Source organism: Cimex lectularius, unplaced genomic scaffold (genome assembly GCF_000648675.2).
Source record: "Cimex lectularius strain Harlan isolate CLEC.00 unplaced genomic scaffold, Clec_2.1 scaffold117, whole genome shotgun sequence".
Lineage (NCBI taxonomy): Eukaryota > Metazoa > Arthropoda > Insecta > Hemiptera > Cimicidae > Cimex > Cimex lectularius.
The window spans coordinates 1,070,439-1,093,484 of NW_019392706.1; the positions used below are offsets into that span (position 1 = coordinate 1,070,439).

Sequence of the window (23,046 nt, forward strand, 5' to 3'; positions counted from 1 at the left end):
TGTGCCCTAAAAGATATATTTTAGAATTGACCCTTTTCCATTTCCATTTCCAATCCTCAAAACGTCCAAACACGGACGGTTTTCTCCAAGCCAGTTTAGCACGTTCTGTCTCAGTTTTTCTCTTTTTTGAGGTGGTAATTGAATGGGCGATGGCCATTATAAAGACTTTACCCACATCACAATATTTGATTTCGTTTTCCCAAGAGTTGGAGATAATGTTAGGCATTGCTATAAATTATGTTTTATTTTGCATGTATTGAATAACCTTCTTTCTACTAGGGACATGGGTAATGAGGACTCCCTAAACCCCAGGAGAAAAAAAAAACATTTTTTCCTTCTTCTAAGTCACTGGTCAATAAAGTCTCCCTTTCTTCCACTGTGACCTATAACATCTATTTTGGAATCGACCCTTCTTTATTTCAACTCCCCAAAAAGTTCAAAGCAAGAAAAGTCCATTGAGTGTAATGAGGGTTGATACAACTTTTGCTAGTTTCCCAGTCACCAGTACCCACACCAGAATATCTGATTTCGTATACTCAAGAGTTGGAGATAATGTTAGGCATTTCTACAAATTCGGTTTTATTTTCTAGTTATTCAGAAATCGTGAGATGCGGTCTGGTGTGATGTAGGTTTTAGAAAAACATTTTCTTTATCTTGCCAACGTTTCGATCTTTATTCAGGGCTCAAAGTGTTTGTCTTCTGTGTAATTGTGCCATTCTTGCGTGTCGTGTTGGCACGATAAAGAAAATGTTTTTCTGAAACCTACATCACACCAGACCGCATCTCACGATTTCTGAATAATTATCGATTAACGGTCACTAATCACCACTTATTTTCTAGTATTGAGACTGGATGTGTTTATTAGTGTGATAACATTTTTTTACACTAATAAATACATCCAGTCTCAATACTTGAAAATAAAACAGAATTTATAGAAATTCCTAACATTATCTCCACCTCCTAGGAATATGAAATAGATATTCTGATGTGGGTACTGGGAACAGACTTACAAACTAGCAAAAGTAGTACCTACCCTCATCACACTCAATGGACTTTTCCTGCTTTAGACTTTGTATTTATTAGTGTAATAACCTTCTTTCTACTAGGGACATGAGTAATGGGGACTCTCTAAACCCTAGGAAAAAAAAACATTTTTTCATTCTTCGAAGTCACTGTTCACTAAAGTCTCCCTTTCTTCCACTGTGACCTATAAGATCTATTTTGGAATCGACCCTTCTTTATTTCCAATCCCCAACAAGTCCAAAGCAAGAAAAGTCCATTGAGTGTAATGAGGGTTGATACTACTTTTGCTAGTTTCCCAGTCACCAGTACCCACACCAGAATATCTGATTTCGTTAGGCATTTCTATAAATTCGGTTTTATTTTGCATGTATTGAGACTGAATGTATTTGTTAGTGTAATACCATTTTTTCCTTCTTCGAAGTCACTGATCACTATAAGACTTTATTACTGCCCAGTGCCATTGCCCATTCAAGTACTACCTCAAAAAAGAGAAAAACTGAAACAGAAAGTGCTAATCTGATTTAAGGGCTTTGGATTTTTTGAAGATTGGAAAATATGAATCAATTTCAAAATAGTTCTTATAGGTCAGAGTGGAAGAAAGGGCAAAGATATTTTAGTAAATTTTTTAGTTTAAAAGTTTACGTATTATTGACCATTTTTAATTTTAATTGTTGGAATTGTTTTTGGCATCAAAGTGATTGTTCCTATAACAACTTTTGTATTCTATATTTTTATTTACTGTCTGATTAATTTAAAAACAAATAACTCAACCCAGACAGACTGTGAAAAGCATGTCAAATAAGCTTTGATTTTTTTAAAAATTATTTTTTGACTAATGTATATTTACAAAGCTTTTTATCTATCTATTTTATGAAACACTTTTTTTCTCATGAATAATTTGGATCATGGTATGATCTTTATGAAAAACCAAATTCAATTATTCATGCAAGGTTACAATTTATTTTAAAGTCAACATCAGGGAAAAACAATCTTAAATATGTCTACAAATTGACATACTCAAGTGTTTAGTAGATGATTTCAAACTTAATTTTGTCAATTTATAGATATATTTAAGATTGTTTCTCTGATTTTGCCCTTAAAATAGATCGTAAGCTTGGTAGTAACAATTGAATTTGTTCCTTCATCAAGATAATACCACAATCAGATTATTTGTCAGTTTATATCTATTTACATTATCGCTTATTTTTTAATAATGTAAAATTTTCAATATATAATAATCATTATATAAAGCGTTACTAAGGTCTTTTATATTTCATATTTTTAATTAAATATGAGTACAAATAATTTATTTTTAATAATTATTCAGAAATCGTGAGATGCGGTCTGGTGTGATGTAGGTTTCAGAAAAACATTTTCTTTATCGTGCCAACGTTTCGATCTTTATTGAGATCATCTTCAGGGCCTTGTGTTTTCTGCATTTCAGCAAAAATTTATTTTTAATGGCAAAGTGGTGTACTTTTTGTTAAAAGGCGGGAAATTAGTAGGGGAGTAAAGTTCTTATTTTTTCCTTTAAATTTATTTTTAATTATTTTTATACGTTATTTTAAAAATTTGTTAATGCTAAATTATCAGGAGTTAAAGTAGAAGTTTTTCGAAATTTCGATTTTGAGGGCGAATCTTCAGGATCTGTTGGTCGATTTTTGAGGCTGAGAACTACGAAACCTTCCCGTTTCAATCTTATCTTTCCATTGACTTTCTTCCAGTTCTATTTTCAGTTGGAAAAATTTCCGAGTAAAAGCTTCAAAAATGAGGTTGACCGCCCTTGGAAAAAAGCATGTGGAAGTCTGTCTCAAATGGTAAAAAATCTCTACCAATCAAACTTTTTTTTTTCATACAATTATATGAACATTTCCCCCCGTATATACATATGGCAAAAATTGAAATAGTATGCTTTAATTTCAATTTGAATGTAAAAGCTTCAAGGTGGAAATATTCGCTTTTAATCTGAAGACTCATATTTTCAGGGTACCGTCAGTGTTTACCTTCGGCACCGCTGCAGCTCTCACAGTCACATATGCTACAGACTGGAAAGCGGTCTTACAATACGTACCTTACTACAATGGAAAATTCACTGAAGAATAGGTACATATTGAATATTTTAATTTCTATCTCCTCATATTAATTCTGTTGTTTTTGCAGTTTGCCCTTTGACATCGTAAGAATAGAAGCATGTCGCAGGCCATCTCAAATATTTGCAATATAATTTCATTCGGTCACGATCCCAACAGGCCTGAACTGGACGATCAACAGTGCGCATTAAAATTCTAGATGAAAAGAAATAAATTGTTTCACTTTGTATAATTTTGTTGTAGAAAAAAAAAATCATTCGTAGAGCTGTATTCTATATAAAACAATAATAAAGTTTCTTCATATTTATTTATTTATTTAAAAGCGTAAGCAGTATGACATATTGCTAAGTGATGCGAGGTTAATTACTTTTTGTGTGGAAGGAAGTTAAGGTTCAAAATTACAAAAAAAATCAGAGATAATATTCACACCATTTGGAATATTTATACAAGGAGAAATGAGGAAAAGCTCATTTAATCTACTGAAACAATCATACTGGGTGGGAACTGAATATTTGAGGTACACATTAATTATTAATGAAGTCAGACACCATTCATAGAAATAAAGACTGACATGATCCTGAAAATATTCTTCGCAACATCCTATAAAGTGATTATTTGGAGATCGTGAGATGCGGTCTGGTGTGACGTAGGTTTTTGAAAAAAAATTTATCGTGCCAACATTTCGATCTTTATTGACATCATCTTCATGGCCTGGGATTTATAAACATTGTTTAAATTAAACAACTACAAGTAGGATGTGAAAAAAATGAATTTATGCAATACTAGAAATTTTAGACTTAATCAAAGCATTTGTACTCACTCAGTGTTTGTTTTCTGTGTACTCACCTGGTGTGACGTAGGTTTTTGAAAAAAAAAATTATCGTGCCGTTTCGATCTTTATCGAGATCATCTTCAGGGCCTGGGATTTACAAACATTGTTAACATATTACAATTACATGTTGGATGTGGAAAAGTGAATTTATACAATGCAAAATATATTTTTTATATATTCAATCAAAGTATTTTTACTCACTCAAAGTGTTTGTCTTCTGTGTAATTGTGCCATTCTTGCATGTCGTGTTGAGAATTCCAGTGAGATGTATACAAATGCCTTATATAGTGAGATGCCTATGTCTTTTCTAACAACAATGTCTTTTCTATACAGACTTCCTTCCCCACCCCTTCAAAATCCAACGTATACACAAAATCTCACGCACTCTCAACACAACACACAAGAATGGCACAATTACACAGAAGACAAACACTTTGAGTGAGTAGAAATACTTTGATTGAATATAAAAAATATATTTTGCATTGTATAAATTCACTTTTTGCACATCCTACGTGCATTTTTTAAATTTAAACAATGTGTAAATCCCTGAAGATGATCTCAATAAAGATCGAAACGTTGGCACGATAAAGAAAATGTTTTTCTGAAACCTACATCACACCAGACATCGCACAATTTCTAAATAAATATCGTTTAATGGTCACTAATCACCACACATAAAATGAAAAAATTAAACAATATATTTTGCAAATAAAATATAAATACATGAGTCATCATAGTAACAGTTTGTTTATATCCTACATTGAAGTAAGAACACTTATAGCATCTCCATTGGATTTCCTCATTAGTATCTTACCTCCACAAAGCCGTAGATATTTGTAGTTTTTCCATTTTAATATTTCTTGTAGCGTTGAACACTCTATGACGTGTTTCGGGGCAAACACATTCATTTATGTACAGGGGAAATAAAGTAAAATCAAATAAAAATTTAATTTGAAAATAATGTTATTTGAAATGTAATATTTCACGAAAACTGAATCCAGCGTTTCAAACTCTAAAAATAACAAGTTCACACAAAAAGAAATAAAATTCATTCAAATGTAAACTAAACAATTTTTATTAATTCCAGCTTAACAATGTAATTTCAGAGAATTAAAACTATCTTATTAAATTAAATATAACAGGAGGAATAAGCCGAATTTCTTTTTCCATAAACTTAAAATCAGAAGTAAGCAACATATATTTTTAGTAGTTCATGTTTTTTTTTTTTAAATTTCAAAAATAATAGGTGCTACAAATCACAACAAATTCAATTTTCTAGTTATACTTTTGATAATTGAGTCGTTTCAATATAAATATGTACAGTTTTTTTCTATATGACAAAACGAAACATTTTGCACAAATCTATCAACAATAATACATTATGAAAAAGAGAAAGAAGAGAGAGAGAGAGAGAAAGAGAGAGAGAGAGAGAGAGAGAGAGAGAGAGAGAGAGAGAGAGAGTGTGTGTGTGTGACAATTTTCAAAAGTAACCTCATTTATTAATATGTAATACTTTTAATTACTAATACATAACAAACTAGAAAAGGAAAAATCAACTTTATTTAATATAGCATTTGACCATATGTTAAAAATTCAGTAAGGGAGGGGGAGAAAAAACATGCGTCATAACATCTGTATTCACCTTTTTTAAAAATAATTATACTGCAGATTGTTAAATATGCTAATCATTTCCTTCATAAAAAAATTATATATATTCACCAATACCAAATCTAGATGCCATAAAATCATTATTCTTGTTATCAACCTAAGCATTTAAGGTTTAATCTAGCTTTCAAGTTTATTTTTAAAATAAAATAACATGTATTAAACATTTTCATACTAAGTTACAAATAGTACATAATTTTTCTTTTTTGTTCAAAACCCTACATAACATTTCGGTGCACTTTCGGTTAGTTACATCTGGTTCCTTAAGGATGGGTCTTACTGATTTACTAGTTCAATAATGGCATTTAGAGTTATGCTATTAGTAAATTCTGTCAAGAAAAAAAAATTGAATATATGTACAATTGATTACTTTTAGTGTTATACATACTATTTTAAATAACAAGAATAAATGTGTATGACATTTTACAAATTAATTTTTTTTTATCCTTTCTGGCTCCATTCTTTTTAACTTCTTAACTCCATATAAATTTTATTAAAAAATTCTGTGTATGTGTTTGTTTAACATGCATAATATAAAGAATGTTTTTAATTAATGTATATTCAATAGAAAGAGAAACAATTAACAAAAATGGTAACTTTTTTTAATATATAGCACTAGCTTACAAATCTAATTTATGGTACAATAAAGCACATTGTGAACACTGTGAATACATATTCTTATATTATAATAACAAGTTTATAATTTGTCATGTTAGAAAAAGACAACTATAAAATGGGGGGAAGAAGAAAAACTTTTAACTTACTACTTGTTTAACACTTCCAACAATGATAAATTAATAGGAAATATCTTCTAATAACAATTAATGAATAAATGTTTAAAACAACAGGCAACAGATTAAATAAAAATAAAAATATATATATATTTTGATATAAAAGTGGGAATAACATCAAATGACAAAAAATATTTATCCATTTGAATTGTTTAGTTTAATTCTAGTGTAAACTGAATAATGAAAAGAAATTAAATTTATGACAACAAAGTTCTTACTAAATTGCTAGTTTTGGTTCTATCAAGCAATTAAAAAATAACTTTTTTTTCTTGTTTGTTAGTTGATGTATTGTTTAAAATATATATATACAAAACATTAAAAACTAAAATAAAACAAAATCATAACACATAACCATTGAAAGTGTTAACTATTAAATAAGTTTTGTTATTAAATATTAATTTTTTTAAAGAACCTGTGAACAAGATAAAATACTATATAAATTCCATTTGAAAAAAAAAAATCTCAACAAAAATAAAATTTCACAAGTACAATAGTAAAAATTATCTTAATTTATTTAACTGTATGATTGTTCAAATTGTAACATCATGGAAAAAGAAAAAAAAAAATAACGAGAAAATTCTACTTTGTTCCTGCATTCAAAACAAAATTTCAATCGCATGAAATTTCGTTTTAAAACTGGCTGACGCAAATTATCGAAATGCGACATTTGAATCTCATGATGTACATTGTCAATGTGGTGAAGTTATTTAATTTATTTTTATTGCTTGAAACAATCAAGATTGTTTATCGCAACCAACGTATTCTGAGAAAATGAGTGGGCTTCTTTTTCCATTGTTCAAACTGCCTTTTGCCTTAAAGCTTAAATTTAAATACCGCCTTATCTTATTCGTAAACTGGGGATCATAAAATGAATCGACTATTTTGGGTCTATGCCATCTTTGTTAGTACTTGACTATATGTGTTTAAATCACACTAGATGTAATACTTATTGAATAAAATATCACATTTCATTTCCTTTGTCGAACCGCTTCCTTTCCATGGTCTGGTGTATTTTTCCTGCAACAAAGTTTTGGTCAATAAAACTGTCACACAAGGCTACAAGACAACAGTATATTTACTGTTCTGGGCTGATGTCTGTATCACTTTCTTCTAACTCGGACTTCATACGATTTCGTTCATAAACTAAAATAATGGCACATAGTACGATGACTTCGGCACAGATGCCAATAAACGGCCACAACGCTGCTAATTTATCTGAAAATTATTAGGAAAAATTTACTTAAGAGTGAATATTTACAAAAGCTTAATAAGAAATAACAAAAATGTTACTAACAGCTTACTAATAAATAAAAAGTACACAGATATATTTTAAATTGGACTTAGCAATAATAACTACTTGACATTTTATCTATTTGATTGCAACGTATTCATAGCATAACAGGCTCATTTTGTTGGTCTTTCAACATGTTTGTTATGCCGTCATTCTGGAACAACACACCTAACCCTTCCCCATAGGGTCGTGGAACCTCTTCTAGAAAACCCCAGCTTTTTTAAGCTTATTGTAGGGTGCTTAAGTATTTTTGGAACCGAATCAGTGTTACAGGCCTTTAGTACTGAATTGCCAATGTTACTGTGAAGGCCATGTTTCAATTTGACTTTTAAAAATTTTTTTATTAAAAAAAAAAAATGTTTTTCTGTATTTTGGGAGTGTCTTTACATATCAGTTAAAACAAAAAACAAAATCTGAGCTAAATAAAACCACATATGATCAAAGAAAATTTCCCAGATTTACCGCATTCCCCGTGTCACCATTATATAAAAACAGCAGAATACAAAATCATGTTTCACAACACTTTCACACAAAACCAATACGACACCACAAGAATAGCACCACATTTTATGTGAGTATGAAATACTTGGTTCAAAATTTATATTTACATCTTAAATTGTATTTTTCCAATCAACATGTTTTGTAATTTACCCAGGCCCTGAAGATGATCTGAATAAAGGTCGAAACATCAAAAACCAAATCAAAAGGTTGATTGAAGAAAATTCACATAAGACAACACGAGAAATTGCGGGAACCAGTCAACCATTGCTCGCCATCTGGAGCAAATTGGTACGGTAAAGAAGCTCGACAAGTGGGTACTGCACAAACTAACCAAACCCAAAAGAACTCGACGCTTTGAAATTTGCATGTCTCTTCTGTTGCACCACCAAAATGATCCATTTCTTGATCAAATCATCATGTGTGGTGAGAAATGGATTCTATACGATAACGGAAGGTGTACAGGTCACTGGTTGAACAAGGATGAAGTGCCAAATGCACACAAAAAAGGTTATGGTGATTAATTAAGGTTTTTAGTTGAGATAAAAAAGTCAATGGCACGAGCGGGATTTGAACCCACGATCTTCAGCTTGATACGCCGCTGCTCTACCACTTGAGCTATCGTGACCTCGATCCACTCGGACACCAACTTCCCATCTCAACCGCACCTTTTGAATTTTCCCTCCTTTTTGCCATTTTTCAAGTGGGTTCGAATCCCGCTCATGCCATTGACTTTTTTATCTCAACTACAAACCTTAATTAAATGTAATATATTAATTGGTCAAGCAGACCACAAAATTAGTGAAGTTATGGTGACTTTGATGGTGTACTGCTGTGGTCGTTTACTATAATTTTCTGAATTATATTAAGAAATTATGGTGATCATAAAAAGAAATCATTTTCAGAGCAGATTTCAGAGCACGCCACTTTTTTTATGAAGNGTTGAACCGAAAGTTCTCACAAAAGATTTCGTCCAACTTTTGTTCACCAACTTAAGAAAAAACTTGGCTCACGAGAATATGCCTTGTAGTGATAATTTAAATAAGTGTTAAAAAAGTGTCATAGTTTGTGATCTTAGTTTTAAAAAAAAATATATACCTTTTACTCTGACAAACATCGAAGTTTCAATGGTAAGATTTAATATGTCGCTTGCTTGATTCCAAACTCTACAAATGTATTCACCACGGTCTGACATATCAGCTTCATCGATTTGCAAATTCAGTACAAAGGGACTTCCTTGGCTCACTTTAATCCTGTCAGATTTTGTGGATGTTGTGTCACTTGGGAATGTTTCATTTCCTGAAATAAAAGAACGAAACAAAATTCTTCAGTTGGAAGTGAAGCTTGAAAAACAAGGCTTTCATAAGTAAAAACTTTATCGTGTATGATTTTGTCAATTATTTCAACAATTTTTTGATGATATATAAGCGCATAAATAAATCATCGTATAGTTATGATGGCAGTATAAAGCGAGGAGAAAAAATATAGGAAATAGAAGTAAGTTCAACATACCAAATCGCCATTCCATTTTTGGTGCCGGATTCCCTTGTGCTATACATTCAAGAGAAATTTTCTGACCTTCTATAAATGCGCCTTGGGGCATTTTCTGCAGAATCTTGGCTGTCGGTTTGCCTGGAATTGAAATATAAATATATATGTAAATTGTGTTAGAGGTGTTAACTAAAACATAGGTTTAGTTTCTTTAAAGTATTTGTACTTACCAATAGCAATAATTTCAGCAGATTTAATATGCTGTTTACTAGTTGTATTTTCTAGTACACATGCATATATACCCATATCATCCTCAACAGTTCGGTGTATAACGAGTTGGCCATTAGGTTTTATATCTAACTTTCCTTCACTGGGTTCAACCATTATGTCATTTTTTTTCCTTTAACAGTAATAAAATACATTAATTTCATTGAACAATTATTTCATAAATATAAATAGATTAATAAAAATATACCATTTTATGGCTAAATCTGCTGTCAGAGGGGCTGAGGCATTGCATTTTAAAGTGTTTGTGAGCTTGTAGTCAAACACTTTATAATTGGCGCTATCAGTTACTGGTTTTAACTCAATTTCTACAACATATCAAGAATTAATGTTATACTAACAATAAGATTAATAATGACAAAAAAATCAACATTTATTCTGACAGGGGTAATTGTCACCCAAAATTAATTGAGAGATGATTAGCTTTCTGGGCCAACAGTGTCCCGATTCTGGGGATGTGAAATAAAAAGAGGGCTTAAATGGAAGGGCTAGAATGTGACAAAAGGTTAGTGTGGAACTTCAGGAAAAGGAATGGATTGTCTTGAATGAAGGAAATGTTGAGGCGATTGTAGTGAGGTTAGAGACGTGGTAGGGAGCTTGGAGAATTCTTCTGAAGGCTTTTGATTGGAAATGATCTCAACTTCAACACATCAAGAAGTAATGTTTTACTATGACAAACTAAAGAAAATCAACGTTTCTTCTGAAAGGGATAATTGTCACCCCCAATTAGGATGGCGAATGGGTCTCTGGGCCAATGTTGCTCAAATCCTGGAGATGAGGGACAGTAGAGGGTTGAATGGAAGGATTAGGGTTTGATGAATGGTTAGTTTAGTGTGGGACTTCAGGAAGCAGAATGGATCAAATCTTAAATGAAGTAAATGTTGAGGTTATTGTGGTGAGGTTAGAGACATAGTAGGGAGCTTGGATAATTCTCCTGAAGACTTTTAATTGGAATGCTTGTGTAGTTTATTGGATGGCTTGATCATATCCCACAGTTGTGCTTCGTTATGTCAAATTTTGTTCATAGCAGTCTTCTTACTTGTCTAAGACAGTTCTTGTCGCTTCAGTCTTGTACAGGGATTCCACTGTTTGTGTGGATGATGGTAATTCCTTGTCACTGGCTTATAGTCTAGAGCAATTTGTTTTAATATGATTTGGGAGCATTTATCCTTGTATTCCATCAGCTATTTTTTTAAGATTGCACAAATCTTCGATGAACTCGAGGTGTTCCTAGATATTGGTTGTGGCTAGTATGTGATTCGGATCTACATATAATACTGTTGTACCATCAACAAAGGTTGACAGGGTGTGTTCGAATGTATTGATAGGCCAACAATAAATTGCTTACAGGATGGTCTGACAATGCTCCCCCCCCTGTGGGACGACCAATCAGTTTTATCTTATAAATCCATTGCTGATGGGTTTGTGAGGTTTAGGTATGAGAATGATAATAGAGTATTTACATTGAAAAGGAAAGAGAACAATTGAGTTGTATACTTTAATTTAAGAAAAACTACTGCCTTCTTGAGGAGGCTCTGGAGAATTAATTGTTTATGAGATCATGTTTGGAGGATTTCTTGCTTGAGGATTTGTGAATATGAAATGTGACCTCTGATATCTTGAAAAATTTGAAGATAGTTGTGGCATTTTAAGGTACTGTTATTTGCACAGGACGAGGGAGAAAGGTTTGTTGAAGGTGGGTTGAGAATAGGTTGGACATATCATCCCAAGATCCATTAGGTAGATAGATCTACTGTGCAAACATTTTAAAATCATTTTAGTAGTGAGCCATAATGAAATTCAAAATTGAATTTGTAAAGAATGAAAAGAAAGATTCAAATCTGAATTTTGGGGTCAATAGGCATCTCCAGAACCCTGTTTGCCTGAAACCTCTTCACACTAGCAGAGGATGTGTTCCGCTGTCTCTTCTTCTGCCTGGATAATTGACCGGAAATCATACAAGTTTTTAATTGTTCCTGAATTGCTAAGTAGCAGGAACTTGGTAGGATCTTTATTCCATAAAAAAATATATTCTTTATCAAATTTGGCAATTTGTTCATGAATTTACAAATTTCACAGGTTTTTGATAAAATGTTCCACTGTGAAAGGAACAATGCAACCGAACAAATACAATTAAAGTGGTTTTTTTTTATTCCCCCCATAGCATTACCTTTTTTTATGTCACAAATAATCAGCTGTCGCCTACTAATCTGATTGATTGCCTGTATTTTTTTAAATTTTGATTTAGTACATTTCACTTTTATCTCTGTGAAATTCAATGAAAATCATTATCTTTTCCTACCATTTGGTAATAAAGTTAATAAATCAAATAATTAAATTCTGCACTAATGAAATAATTAAAAAATTGACATGGCTTATATTTTTTTAAGGTTTAAGGAGGGTTTACATAATGTAATATTGACAATATGAATATACATATGGTTTTTTCATATTATCTGTAATTGTATAAGACAAATGTGCAAGAAAATATATTCTTGCATTTTGTGCAGGGTATTTTTTTTCTCTCTAAATGACAATGGGAACCCCCGGTAAAGAATGTATTACATAATAACTACAAATCAAAGGGGTGTGTCAGTGTGAAATGTCAAGGAGAATTGGACACCAATTAATCCATTTGCAAAAGTGCCCAAACTTCTATTTAATAGGTTTATAAGGTTTTTGATACAACTCTAGGCGATGAGTGTCTATCAGTTTCTTCAAGGTCTCGATATCTGCCCAGGCACAATGACATCCAGAAAAAAATAATCGACTCGAAACTGGGAAGAGAATGAAAGTTTCTTTCAGTTCAAAGCAGTGTACGTTTTTAAAAAGTTTTTCGAATGGGTATGACAAGAATTTCTATCAGGAACTTATCTTTGTAAAATATGTACAAAGTAATAAATTAATTATTCATAAGTATGTCTTATTTTATTTTTAAAAATACATTAAAATTTTTAAGTGGTTTTAAAAGTATATTTGAAAATCGTATCTACGTAGACAATAAAATCAAACTACACCAGACCTTATCTCACGATTTCTGAATATCATCGACTAACGGTCACTAATCACCACACAGAAATCAAACTTTTGGATTGTTAAATGATAGTTAATATTATGAAATTATAAGATAAGAGATTCTGTGTAAAGACAACTATTAAATTTTTTGCATATTATTTGTGGTTGTTTAAAAAAAAGTACAATAAAAAAGAATTTAAAAGGTTTGGAATTGTCCTATGGTGCTATGAAAGGTCATACTTGGCTTGATTTGCCATAAATGAATGAAAATAAACCAAGACTTTGCAAAATCTCAGGAATTGGACAAGGGGGCCAAACCATATTTCAATACTTTTTCATACTGTTCTCAATTCAAAAGCCATAGGCTAGCCAAAATCCGAACCCAGGATTGCTAATGTGGCAAATACGAGCTGGACCCCCTAACCACTCGGCCCCCTAAAAGTGAGGTTATTCCTGTCTTATAGGAGGACTGAAGTCGTAGTACCCTTTGGATGTTGAGGACAAAGGGGTCAAACCACTTTAGAATACTTTTTTCATAATATTCTCAATAAAAATACATGGGCTGTGCCAGGGTTCAAACCCAGAACTGCTAGTCTAGCAAATGCGATTCGGACACCCTAACTACTAGGCCATTGCAGCCCCCTAGCTCCAGCAGTATTTTATTCACTTGGGAAAGAGTTTTTTCATTCTGTGACCATTGATAGCCTATTATACTGATTTTTACACAATACTTAAACACTAAAACTTTATATATAAAAAGTTTATTTAGTTGATCAACAAGTGGAACTTTTAAAATTGTGTCCCCAAATGATGGAGTTCCACCGCAAAACCACCTCAATCAACAAAATATCAACTATTTTTCATACTGTTTTCAGTCTTTAAATTTTACATAGGGCATTACATATATTAAAGGATTGTGTAAAATAAAAAGAAAACCTGCTGAACTAGCACTGATTGGGTTGATTTCACTCGCGACCCAATGCCGGTTCAGCATAAGTTCACTTACTCACAGACCAACACCCAGTATTGACTCTAAAATGAAAACTGCTTATATGGGGGATTGTAGAGAGCCATGCCGGGAACTTCTGAGATAGACAGCCGGTGGTGATGGTTGATTTTTTATACAAAGGTTTTTCAGTTGTTCACCTGTGACAATCGGTGAGTACAACCAAATGACTGCAGACAGAAGTACTATTTTATAAATAATTGCTGTTCTTTCCACAAGCATCAAAAGAAATCCTATACGGTTGAGTATACAGGGTGTTCGGGTACTCGTGTTGCAAACTTTGCCCATAGATTGTACATTCAAAAAGGAACCGAAAAGTCCTAATTAACTATGGTCTGAATCTCAGCAGTTTCGGTTATTCCACTTTTTCTGATTTGTTCAGATTTCACGACCTTGCTTCAATTCATTCAAAATTTCCGTTTTATTTTTTATTATTGTTAATCTTTCCACCTTACCAATCCTTCAACCACGGTTTTTCCTTTGAACAAAGTAATTAAAAAAAAAAGCAATTGCACCACTAAAAAAAAAATTAAATGGAGTAAGTTTTCTGAAATTTGCTGGTCTCTAGGTTTGTAAATAGTAGTTTAGAATCACCATTGTAAGTTTTTCAACTTTGAAAAAAAAAAAAAAAAAGCTCGAAGTCCTCGCTACCAAAACGCTTATTTCACGAAGGTTTACAATTTAGTATTGATCACATCTTTCGGTTATTCCACTTTTTCTGATTTGTTCAGATTTCGCGACCTTACTTCAATTCATTCAAAATTCCCGTTTTATTTTTTATTATTGTTAATCTTTCCACCTTACCAATCCTTCAACCACGGTTTTTTCTTTTCCTTCATCAATTTCTTCATCTTTGAACAAAGTAATTATGTTTGATGAAGAAAATTAACTTAGTTTTCAATGGTAACAACGGATTTGTCCAAAACCTTTTAGTTTTGGAGTTATCATTGTTTATTTGAAGCAAGGTCGTGAAATCTTAAAAAATCAGAAAAAGTGGAATAACTCCTAAACTGTTGAGATTCGGACAATAGTTAATTAGAACTTTTTGGTTCCTCTTTGAATACAGAATCTATTGGCAAAGTTTGTAATACGGTAGCCGAACACCCTGTACAAGTCAAGTATAAAGTGGTGATGTCAACATAAGCCACTTTTGTAGCCATTGACAACTTTTTATTGAAAACTAAAAATATGTGGCAGAAAATAGAATGACACATATTTACTTGTTGTCAATGTTTATCTGAAAGATGCCTTTCATTTCCCATTATTACTAAAGAAAGTTAAATTGTTTGAATGTTTTTTTCACTAGATTTCAATAAGACTGCTTTTTTGACATAAATTGACTAAAGATCATTTCTTTAGCAATAATAAGCTGAAAGGAGACAATCACTGGTGTCGAAATCTAGCTTAAATTAAAAAAATGTGAAGAACGTTGGAAATTTAAGACACAGAACAAAATCAATCTTGTGCAGAATGTACAAATTGGGCTGCTTACCTACGGCTGAGATGTGCGATATGCAAACTGTACACAAAAACAGGATTAAAGACGACATCGCATAAAAATGTAATTAAACCGAAGAAATGTTAAACTGTGAGGAAGTGGGCGGAGGCTGTCTCCGATGGGCTAAAACGGCAGAGAAAATGATGAACGGATTATCAGGTGAACTTCAACCATCAACCATCAGGCAGTCCTGAAAATAATGAAGTAGACGAAGGGTCTTCGGTCGGGCGGGCCGCAATGACGAACGTCAAGGACGGCGTGACGCAATAAAAGGAAGGAGACGTGATTTGCAAGGCGGAAAACAGTTCATTTTCGAAATCCATGACGTACACGGACTTATTCTGCCACCTGAAGATTTTGGTGGCCATTCACGATCGCTCCTAGCAGTCCAAATGGAGCGACGCCGTTCCAAAAACCACGTCAATGGCAAAACTGAACTGGCGTGCCCGGCTGTGTCGAATTTCGAATATTCGACCGGTCCAAACTCCATCGCGCCACTCAAAATATCTACGGCGCGACGACGGCATGGCGCGTTCGTGAATGGGAAAACCTGGCGTGGAGGGTGGGGATTTTGGCGCGCTGGCCTGGTCGTGAATGGGAAAACCCTTGTTTTTTTGGAGCAGTCTCCGTCTTCCTGTCACTGAGCAAACATCTCCGTCGTACATTCTCAAAAAGTCAAAAACGTTTATTCTTTATTGGTAATGACATCCAATCGAGATTTTATTGTTGAGGTGATTGAATTGTATGAAAGTTTACCATGTTTATGAAAGTGGTGGACAATAATTATATTACCACGATAGAAATAAAAGAAATTCGATCCTCAGCCAGTTGGTCGACGTTTTTAAAACAAAGGATACAAATGCAATGAGAGATGCGGTATTGATAACCCCTAACAATGATCAGAAATCGTAGTAGAGAACTTAAATTCTTTGTAGTTCATCCCTGTAGCGAGAAATCGTAATGTGGTTGCCAACCTTTCATGCAGTGATGATTTCTCTCATGACTGTCTTTTGATTTCTAATCAAGGGGGAACAAGCTGGAGTAAATATAAATAAGACGTTAATCTTTTTTTTTTATGTAAGTTTTGGTTGAAATGAAAAAATAGTTTCACGAGGGGATTCGAATCCACGACGTTCGGCTAAATACGCCGCTGCGCTAACCACTTGAGCTATCGTGATTTCAATAGTTCGATACACTCGGGCACCATCTCAACCTACAACCTTTCGAATTTTCTCTCTTTTTGCCATTTTTTGGTGTCGGAGAGGATCGAAGTCACGATAGCTCAAGTGATAGAGCAGCGGCGTATTTAGCCGAAGGCCATGGATTCAGATCCCGCTCGTGGCACTAGCTTTTTCATTTCAACCAAAACCTTACAAAAAAGATTAAATAATTGAAAGAAGTACTTTGGTCAATAGAACACTAAATAAGACGTTTCATCCATCCTTAAATAGTTCCTCCAATCAGCGGGTTCAAGGGAAAGATATTTAATCAAATTGATGTGGGTATTACGGCTTCTGTTCAGGAGCCACTTCTTACACCATTTCCTCTTCGATTTTTTGCTTTTAATATGTAAATAAACTGAAGAGTAGCACAAGAGATCGTCATCCATTTTGAGAAGGTAATTCACTGGTTGACGTTCGGAGCGACTGGCCATGGAGCGGTCGTGAATGCCCCCTCAAATTTCAGGCACTCCAAAGTCGAAATGGAGCTGTTCGGCTTGGCGCGGTTCCATTTTAGTGATCGTGAATGGCCACCTAAAGGCATCTCACTATATAAGGCATTTGTATACATCTCACTGGCACTCTCAACACGACACGCAAGAATGGCACAATTACACAGAAGACAAACGCTTTGAGTGAGTAGAAATACTTTGATTGAATATAAAAAATATATTTTGCATTGTATAAATTCATTTTTTCCACATCCTACGTGTATTTTTTAAATTTAAACAATGTAAATCCCAGGCCCTGAAGATGATCTCAATAAAGATCGGAACGTTGGCAGGATAAAGAAAATGTTTTTCTGAAACCTACATCACACCAGACCGCATCTCACGATTTCTGAATAATTTATAAACTAAATATAAATTATATTACAATTAATTAAGGTTTTTAGTTGAGATAAAAAAGTCAATAGCACGAGCGGGATTAGAACCCACGATCTTCGGCTTAATACGCCGCTGCTTTATCTCAACTAAAAACCTTAATTAATTGTAATATTCACTAATTTCGTGGTCCGCTTGACCAATTAAACATTACAATTAATTAAGGTTTTTAGTTGAGATGAAAAAAAGTTAATGGCACGAGAGGGATTCGAACCCACGATCTTCGGCTAGATACGCCGCTGCTCTACCACCTGAGCTATCGTGACCTCGATCCACTCGGACATCAACTCCCCATCTCAACCCCACCTTACGAGTTTCCCTCCTTTTGCCATTTTTCTCGTGCCATTAACTTTTTTTCATCTCAACTAAAAACCTTAATTAATTGTAATTGTAATATATTAATTGGTCAAGCGGACCACGAAATTAGTGAATTTAATAAATTATATTCTTGTGGAAAAAGTTTACATATATTTTTCAAAAGTATTTTTTTTTTGCCGCCAATGCGACATTCGTTCCAAACCGACTCACTCGTTCTTACACAGTATAGTTCGTTCATGACCGACTCACCCGCCCTCGCACAGTATCGCTCGTTTCTGACCGACGCACCCGTCCTTGCACAGTATCGCTCGTTCATGACCGATCCATTGACATTTCGTACGTGTGTCATGTGATGTGGATAGAGTGTCCACTGGCTTCGCCTCACTTGTTTTGTTTATTCGTCAAGTCGGTCTCCGTTTTATCATCTGTTGATCGTCTAATTGAAGACTGTCGGTCAAAAATGGCCTATTCAAAGGCTGGGTTGTTGACTGCTTTGACTTGTTACTCTCTTGGAAACGTCTTTGTGTTCTCCCTCGTCCAACGCTGTTTGCCGACCCCTTACATCGACGAATTTTTCCATGTCCGCCAGGCCCTGCAGTACTGCAACCACAATTTTACCCACGTCAGTGCCATAAAAACGCCTCTTATTACTCCATTTCATTTGGCCCTCTGCCCAAAAGCTGGTATAAACACCGGCTTTTAATATTTTATGTGTTGTATTATTATTATTTGTTTTTTAAATATGAACTAAACGTATGCCACACATAAGCAATGCAAGTATGCAAAAAAAGGTCCCAGGCATTGCACAATATACGAGTACATCATTGTGTTTGAAGAATATGAGTTACATGTTTAACAAAAAGTTCCCACAAAGCATCCAAAACTCAACTATTGTTGAGATAATTAACATTTTATGGATTTTTTTAAAATTTTACTTGGCTTCCCTGAAATGTTTTTGAATGGTTCTGGCAATAAAATATTCCAGAACAAATGAAAACATGATGTTTTCATAAAGTTGTTGACACTATGATAAATATTTTTAAAATATTCAATGATCAGACCATGGTTTATATGAAATTTTGCTTGATTTGTACTGCACTGAAACGTCCATGTATGGCTGGTAAATTCTAACATAACCTAGATCCCATTGGTCAAATTGACAGAAACTAACGGTAGAACTAACTAAATCTAGGATGTATTAGGACTAGAATAACAGTCTGTTAACTGGACACTGCAGACTCCGCATAAACAAGCCAGTGCAGATATTCTCAGGAAGAAGAAAATACAGCATATTATATCCTCTGTTGGTATGAAGGCTTATGCAGGCTGAGATTCCTACTCATGGGAGATGAAAAGCTAAGGCCTGAAGAATACATAAGAGAACCCTTTCCAACAGGTTTCTTATAGCAGAGGGGCAATGGGAAAGCCGGTAAACTGTCCAAGGAAAGTTAGATGAAGACACCTACACGCTCTGAACACTTTTGCAGCTACTGAATTGCCAAAAATGTAAATCTCTCAGACAGTGGTTAAAATTAAGATGTTCAATGAGATTATATTTTTGGACAAAAGCGAAAAAGTTCACCAAAAGACCATCGCAGAGACTAATGGCAGAACTATTAACCTAGGGTATATAAAGGCTTGAATAATTGGAGGACTGCTGATTGGACACAGCAGACTCCAGAGGCATATAAACTCGGATCAACAGAATCAGGCATGTGCAGATGTGGCCGGGAAGAAGGTGGAACATGTCCTCTGCTGGTGCAACGTGTGCAGACTGAGATTCCTACTCCTGGAGCAGAAAAGCCCAGACCAGAAGAATACACATGTTTTTGACAAGGATTGGGATCTGATAAAAAGCTGTAGATAATGATGAAGATTAGAATAGACCAATATTGGTCATGGTCTGCAAGGTCTCAAAGAAGCCGATTCTTTCTAAGCTTAACCTCACTAATCCTAACCCTAAACCTAACACTAATCATAACCCTAAACCTAATTCATTCGTAATCCTACACTACCTAATCTACCTAACCCAAATTATGTGCATGATTTTGTAATGATACAAAAATGGAGATGCAAAAAAATGGTGTCCAAAAACACTTATGTTATCCTGATAAAAGTTATGACCATAGTAGTACATATGTTGTATTATTGGATAAAAAGGAAATATTGACTTGGGAAACTGTAATAAGTAAATGGTTCTCATGGATTATGAATCTTGTTAAACACTTACTCTCCATTGGGCTTTTAGTGCTGAACTTTCTGTAATGAACTTTCTATGGTTCTTGCTTAATTTAAAACTAGTAGTTTCAAGCTGTATAGTCAATGAGCACAATAAAAATAAACAGTTGAATGGTTTCTATTCATGCTGTCAATATGTTTTATGGTTTAATTCAGTCATAATTTACAATACAATTTGTTTTTGCAGTGGGATCCAAAAATAACAACTCTACCAGGATTGTATATTTTGTCTATGGCATTGCATACGGTTTTTGGTATTCCTTGTACCGTCTTCTTTCTACGACTGACAAATATAATGATCTCTTACTTAAACTTTTGCCTAATCCACAATATCTTTTCTTGTCTCTGCACTTCCAGGAAGGTATGTAATAATAAATATTTCTATATAACTATTCACTAGTTTTTTCCTTCTTTCAGGTACCAAAGAAAAATAGTTTTGTTACTTGGAATACAATAAATACAGCCTTTTTTCCAGTGATGTACTTTTTCAATTTCCTTTACTACACTGAAAGCGTATCAACATTGTTCGTTTTGGCAGCATACTCATGCAGCCTAAACAAAAAGTACTGGCTATCTGCCATGTTCGGTATGTATGAAATTTATTACAATTATTGTAACAATGTATCTTTTCATAATTTTAATGTTTTGGACAGGGTTTTTAAGCATCACTGTAAGACAAACGAATGTAGCATGGGTTGGATTTCTTATGGTGGCACATGTTATAGACTACATGGCTATTGATATTCCATTTGTCCGTCGCTATTTAAATATAATATTAAATCAGGTAAGATGATCCTTATTTATTTTACTGGATGTAATAGCATTGATGTTTATAAGCGCACATATATTTTCAAGAAAAACTGAGTATAACTGTTATTTTTTTTTCCAGGGATTGCTAAAAGCAGTTGATTATTTAGTGAAGAAAGAAAAAATATACGATAGATTGGAAATTCTATTTTCAAATATAATTGGCTATTTTTTTGTATGCTTGCTATTTCTAGTTTTTCTCGCTTGGAATCGAGGAATCGTCGTGGGTGACAGGACTGCTCACGAACCTGTAATTCATTTATGCCAGATTTTTTATTTTGCAGTGTTTGTCTTAGTTTTCAAACCGAGTCTGTTCTTCAGTAAAATTAAATGTTTTATCGCTGCTTTAAAAAGGAATGTTTTCCTCTCTGTTCTTTGTTTAGGTGTAATTTCTTTAATTGTCCATGTAAACACTATGGCGCATTTGTACTTACTGTCAGATAACAGGCATTACAGTTTTTACCTATGGAGGTTCTATTGTGCAGTGAGCAGTAAAGCGCCTTTCGTCTTTGTCCCCTTGTTTATGTTTGGACTGTATTCCATTGAATCGATTATAAATTTTTATCCATGGAAATACGCCTACTATTTTTCTATGGGATTGTTAATAATCCCACAAAAACTGCTGGACTTTCGATACTATATATTGCCATTTGTATTTTTAAGATTGCAAATCTTAAAAGACGAATGGTGGCAACTGGCTATTGAAAGTCTGGCCATAATTGTGATTAATACAGTCTTTTTATATATATTCGTTACAAAAGAAATTTACTGGGTCGATTTTAAAGAACCACAACGGTTAATTTGGTAACTTATTTGACAATGAAATTCAATTTTTGTTGTCATATGATATTCTTTTTTCTTCTTTCTAATAAACGAGGCTTTATTTTATAATAATGATTCCTCTACTATATTGATGAGACTTTTAATGTAATTCCAAATAATTGGGACTACTTTTGTGATGAAGTTAAAAAATGTGATATTAGTTAATGTTAAAAATATTTAAATATATATGTTGGTTATATTTATGGTGTTTTTTTCTATATGCAAATTTTACCTAATCTTAACTACAATAATGTATTTCTTCTGAAGGTGGTATACATTCAATAAAATCATCTCTATATAAATAAGACAATTTGATATTGAACTACTGAAAAAAAAAGATATGCAGTGATTGTAGTGAATTAAACCTGTTTGTATTTTTGGCACTCCTTTGCGTAAAAATTCTAATTGTACACATATCTGGACAGCAGTTTCGGTGTCTACCATCTTCAGTGATGTCGAAGCCAAGGAAATTTTGATCATGACACCTATCAGCCCTGAAGCCTTTTGTCTCATACCAAATTTCCAAAATGTAGACCCATCAGGCAAAAGGTTAAAAATAAGTTCTTCGAAAAGGAATGTATCCCACAACAGAGGAAACAGTTCATCAAAGAACCATTGTAGAAATTAACGGAGGAATTGTTAAACCTAGAGTGATAGGACTGCTGACGGGACACTGCAGGTTGTGGAGGCATACGTAGCGCCTAATAAACTCGAAGCAGGAGATACAAGCAAATATTTCAGGAAACACTAACATGGAGAGTTGGTGCGAAGGCTTTTGTAGGCTGACATTCCTACTACTGGGAGAGAAAAAGCCAAGGCCTGAAAGATACACACAGGAATCCTGGAATCCTCAACAAAGCTTTGTGATCTGATAAAAAGCTCTAGATAATAATGGAGATCGTACAATAGACCAATAATGGTCACGGTGTGCAAGGACAGAAAAGGTCTGACCTCAATCTTATCCGTCCAGCCACCGAGGTTGGGATCCATGGTTTTTCAACTGGAGTACTTGATATTCCTCCCCCCTTTATAACCTAATTGAGGGTCGATGGGGTACTCAACAATATTGTCCTATTGGCTCTCTCACACAACACAATCATGCCAAGAAATACACGCATTGTTTCAAACACAGCAAACTTGCTGGACACAAGCTTTGGCCCAAAAGTAAGGTATCTGCAGCGATGTTGCAAGGCCTATCCTTAATCATGTGAAGATGTCCTTTCTTCTCAAGTCAGATCCTTGGGAGTCGCTCATCGACAGTTCTCTTGACAT

At 33.8% G+C, this 23,046-nt stretch overlaps 2 protein-coding genes and 1 long non-coding RNA gene across 5 annotated transcripts; 2 read left to right on the top strand and 1 right to left on the bottom strand.

The window, feature by feature from the left end:
- The first annotated feature begins 2,697 nt into the window (after positions 1 to 2,697).
- On the top strand, positions 2,698 to 3,366 carry LOC106666590. Its single transcript, XR_001340452.2, has 3 exons — positions 2,698 to 2,840; positions 3,009 to 3,126; positions 3,184 to 3,366. It is a non-coding gene; the product is annotated as an uncharacterized LOC106666590 (long non-coding RNA).
- Positions 3,367 to 7,281: 3,915 nt separating this feature from the next.
- Positions 7,282 to 15,733, bottom strand: LOC106666635 (basigin). The gene is made up of 7 exons (XM_014393967.2): positions 15,480 to 15,733; positions 10,157 to 10,274; positions 9,912 to 10,081; positions 9,703 to 9,822; positions 9,289 to 9,489; positions 7,481 to 7,616; positions 7,282 to 7,418 (listed from the first exon to the last, which is right to left on the bottom strand). The coding sequence occupies exons 1-7, from the start codon at positions 15,535 to 15,537 to the stop codon at positions 7,370 to 7,372; spliced, it is 852 nt and encodes a 283-aa protein (XP_014249453.1). The 5' UTR covers positions 15,538 to 15,733; the 3' UTR covers positions 7,282 to 7,369.
- Positions 15,734 to 18,207: 2,474 nt separating this feature from the next.
- LOC106666658 (putative Dol-P-Glc:Glc(2)Man(9)GlcNAc(2)-PP-Dol alpha-1,2-glucosyltransferase) lies at positions 18,208 to 21,961 on the top strand. 3 transcript variants are annotated; one of them, XM_014394002.2, is made up of 5 exons: positions 18,208 to 18,590; positions 20,333 to 20,506; positions 20,563 to 20,731; positions 20,799 to 20,929; positions 21,035 to 21,960. In XM_014394002.2, the coding sequence occupies exons 2-5, from the start codon at positions 20,378 to 20,380 to the stop codon at positions 21,758 to 21,760; spliced, it is 1,155 nt and encodes a 384-aa protein (XP_014249488.1). In that variant the 5' UTR covers positions 18,208 to 18,590; positions 20,333 to 20,377; the 3' UTR covers positions 21,761 to 21,960. The 3 variants fall into 3 exon arrangements, with proteins under 3 accessions (XP_014249488.1, XP_014249485.1, XP_014249487.1); XM_014393999.2 differs by having other exon boundaries at positions 18,210 to 18,529; positions 21,035 to 21,959; XM_014394001.2 differs by lacking the exon at positions 18,208 to 18,590 and adding an exon at positions 18,604 to 19,817 and having other exon boundaries at positions 21,035 to 21,961.
- Positions 21,962 to 23,046: the final 1,085 nt, after the last annotated feature.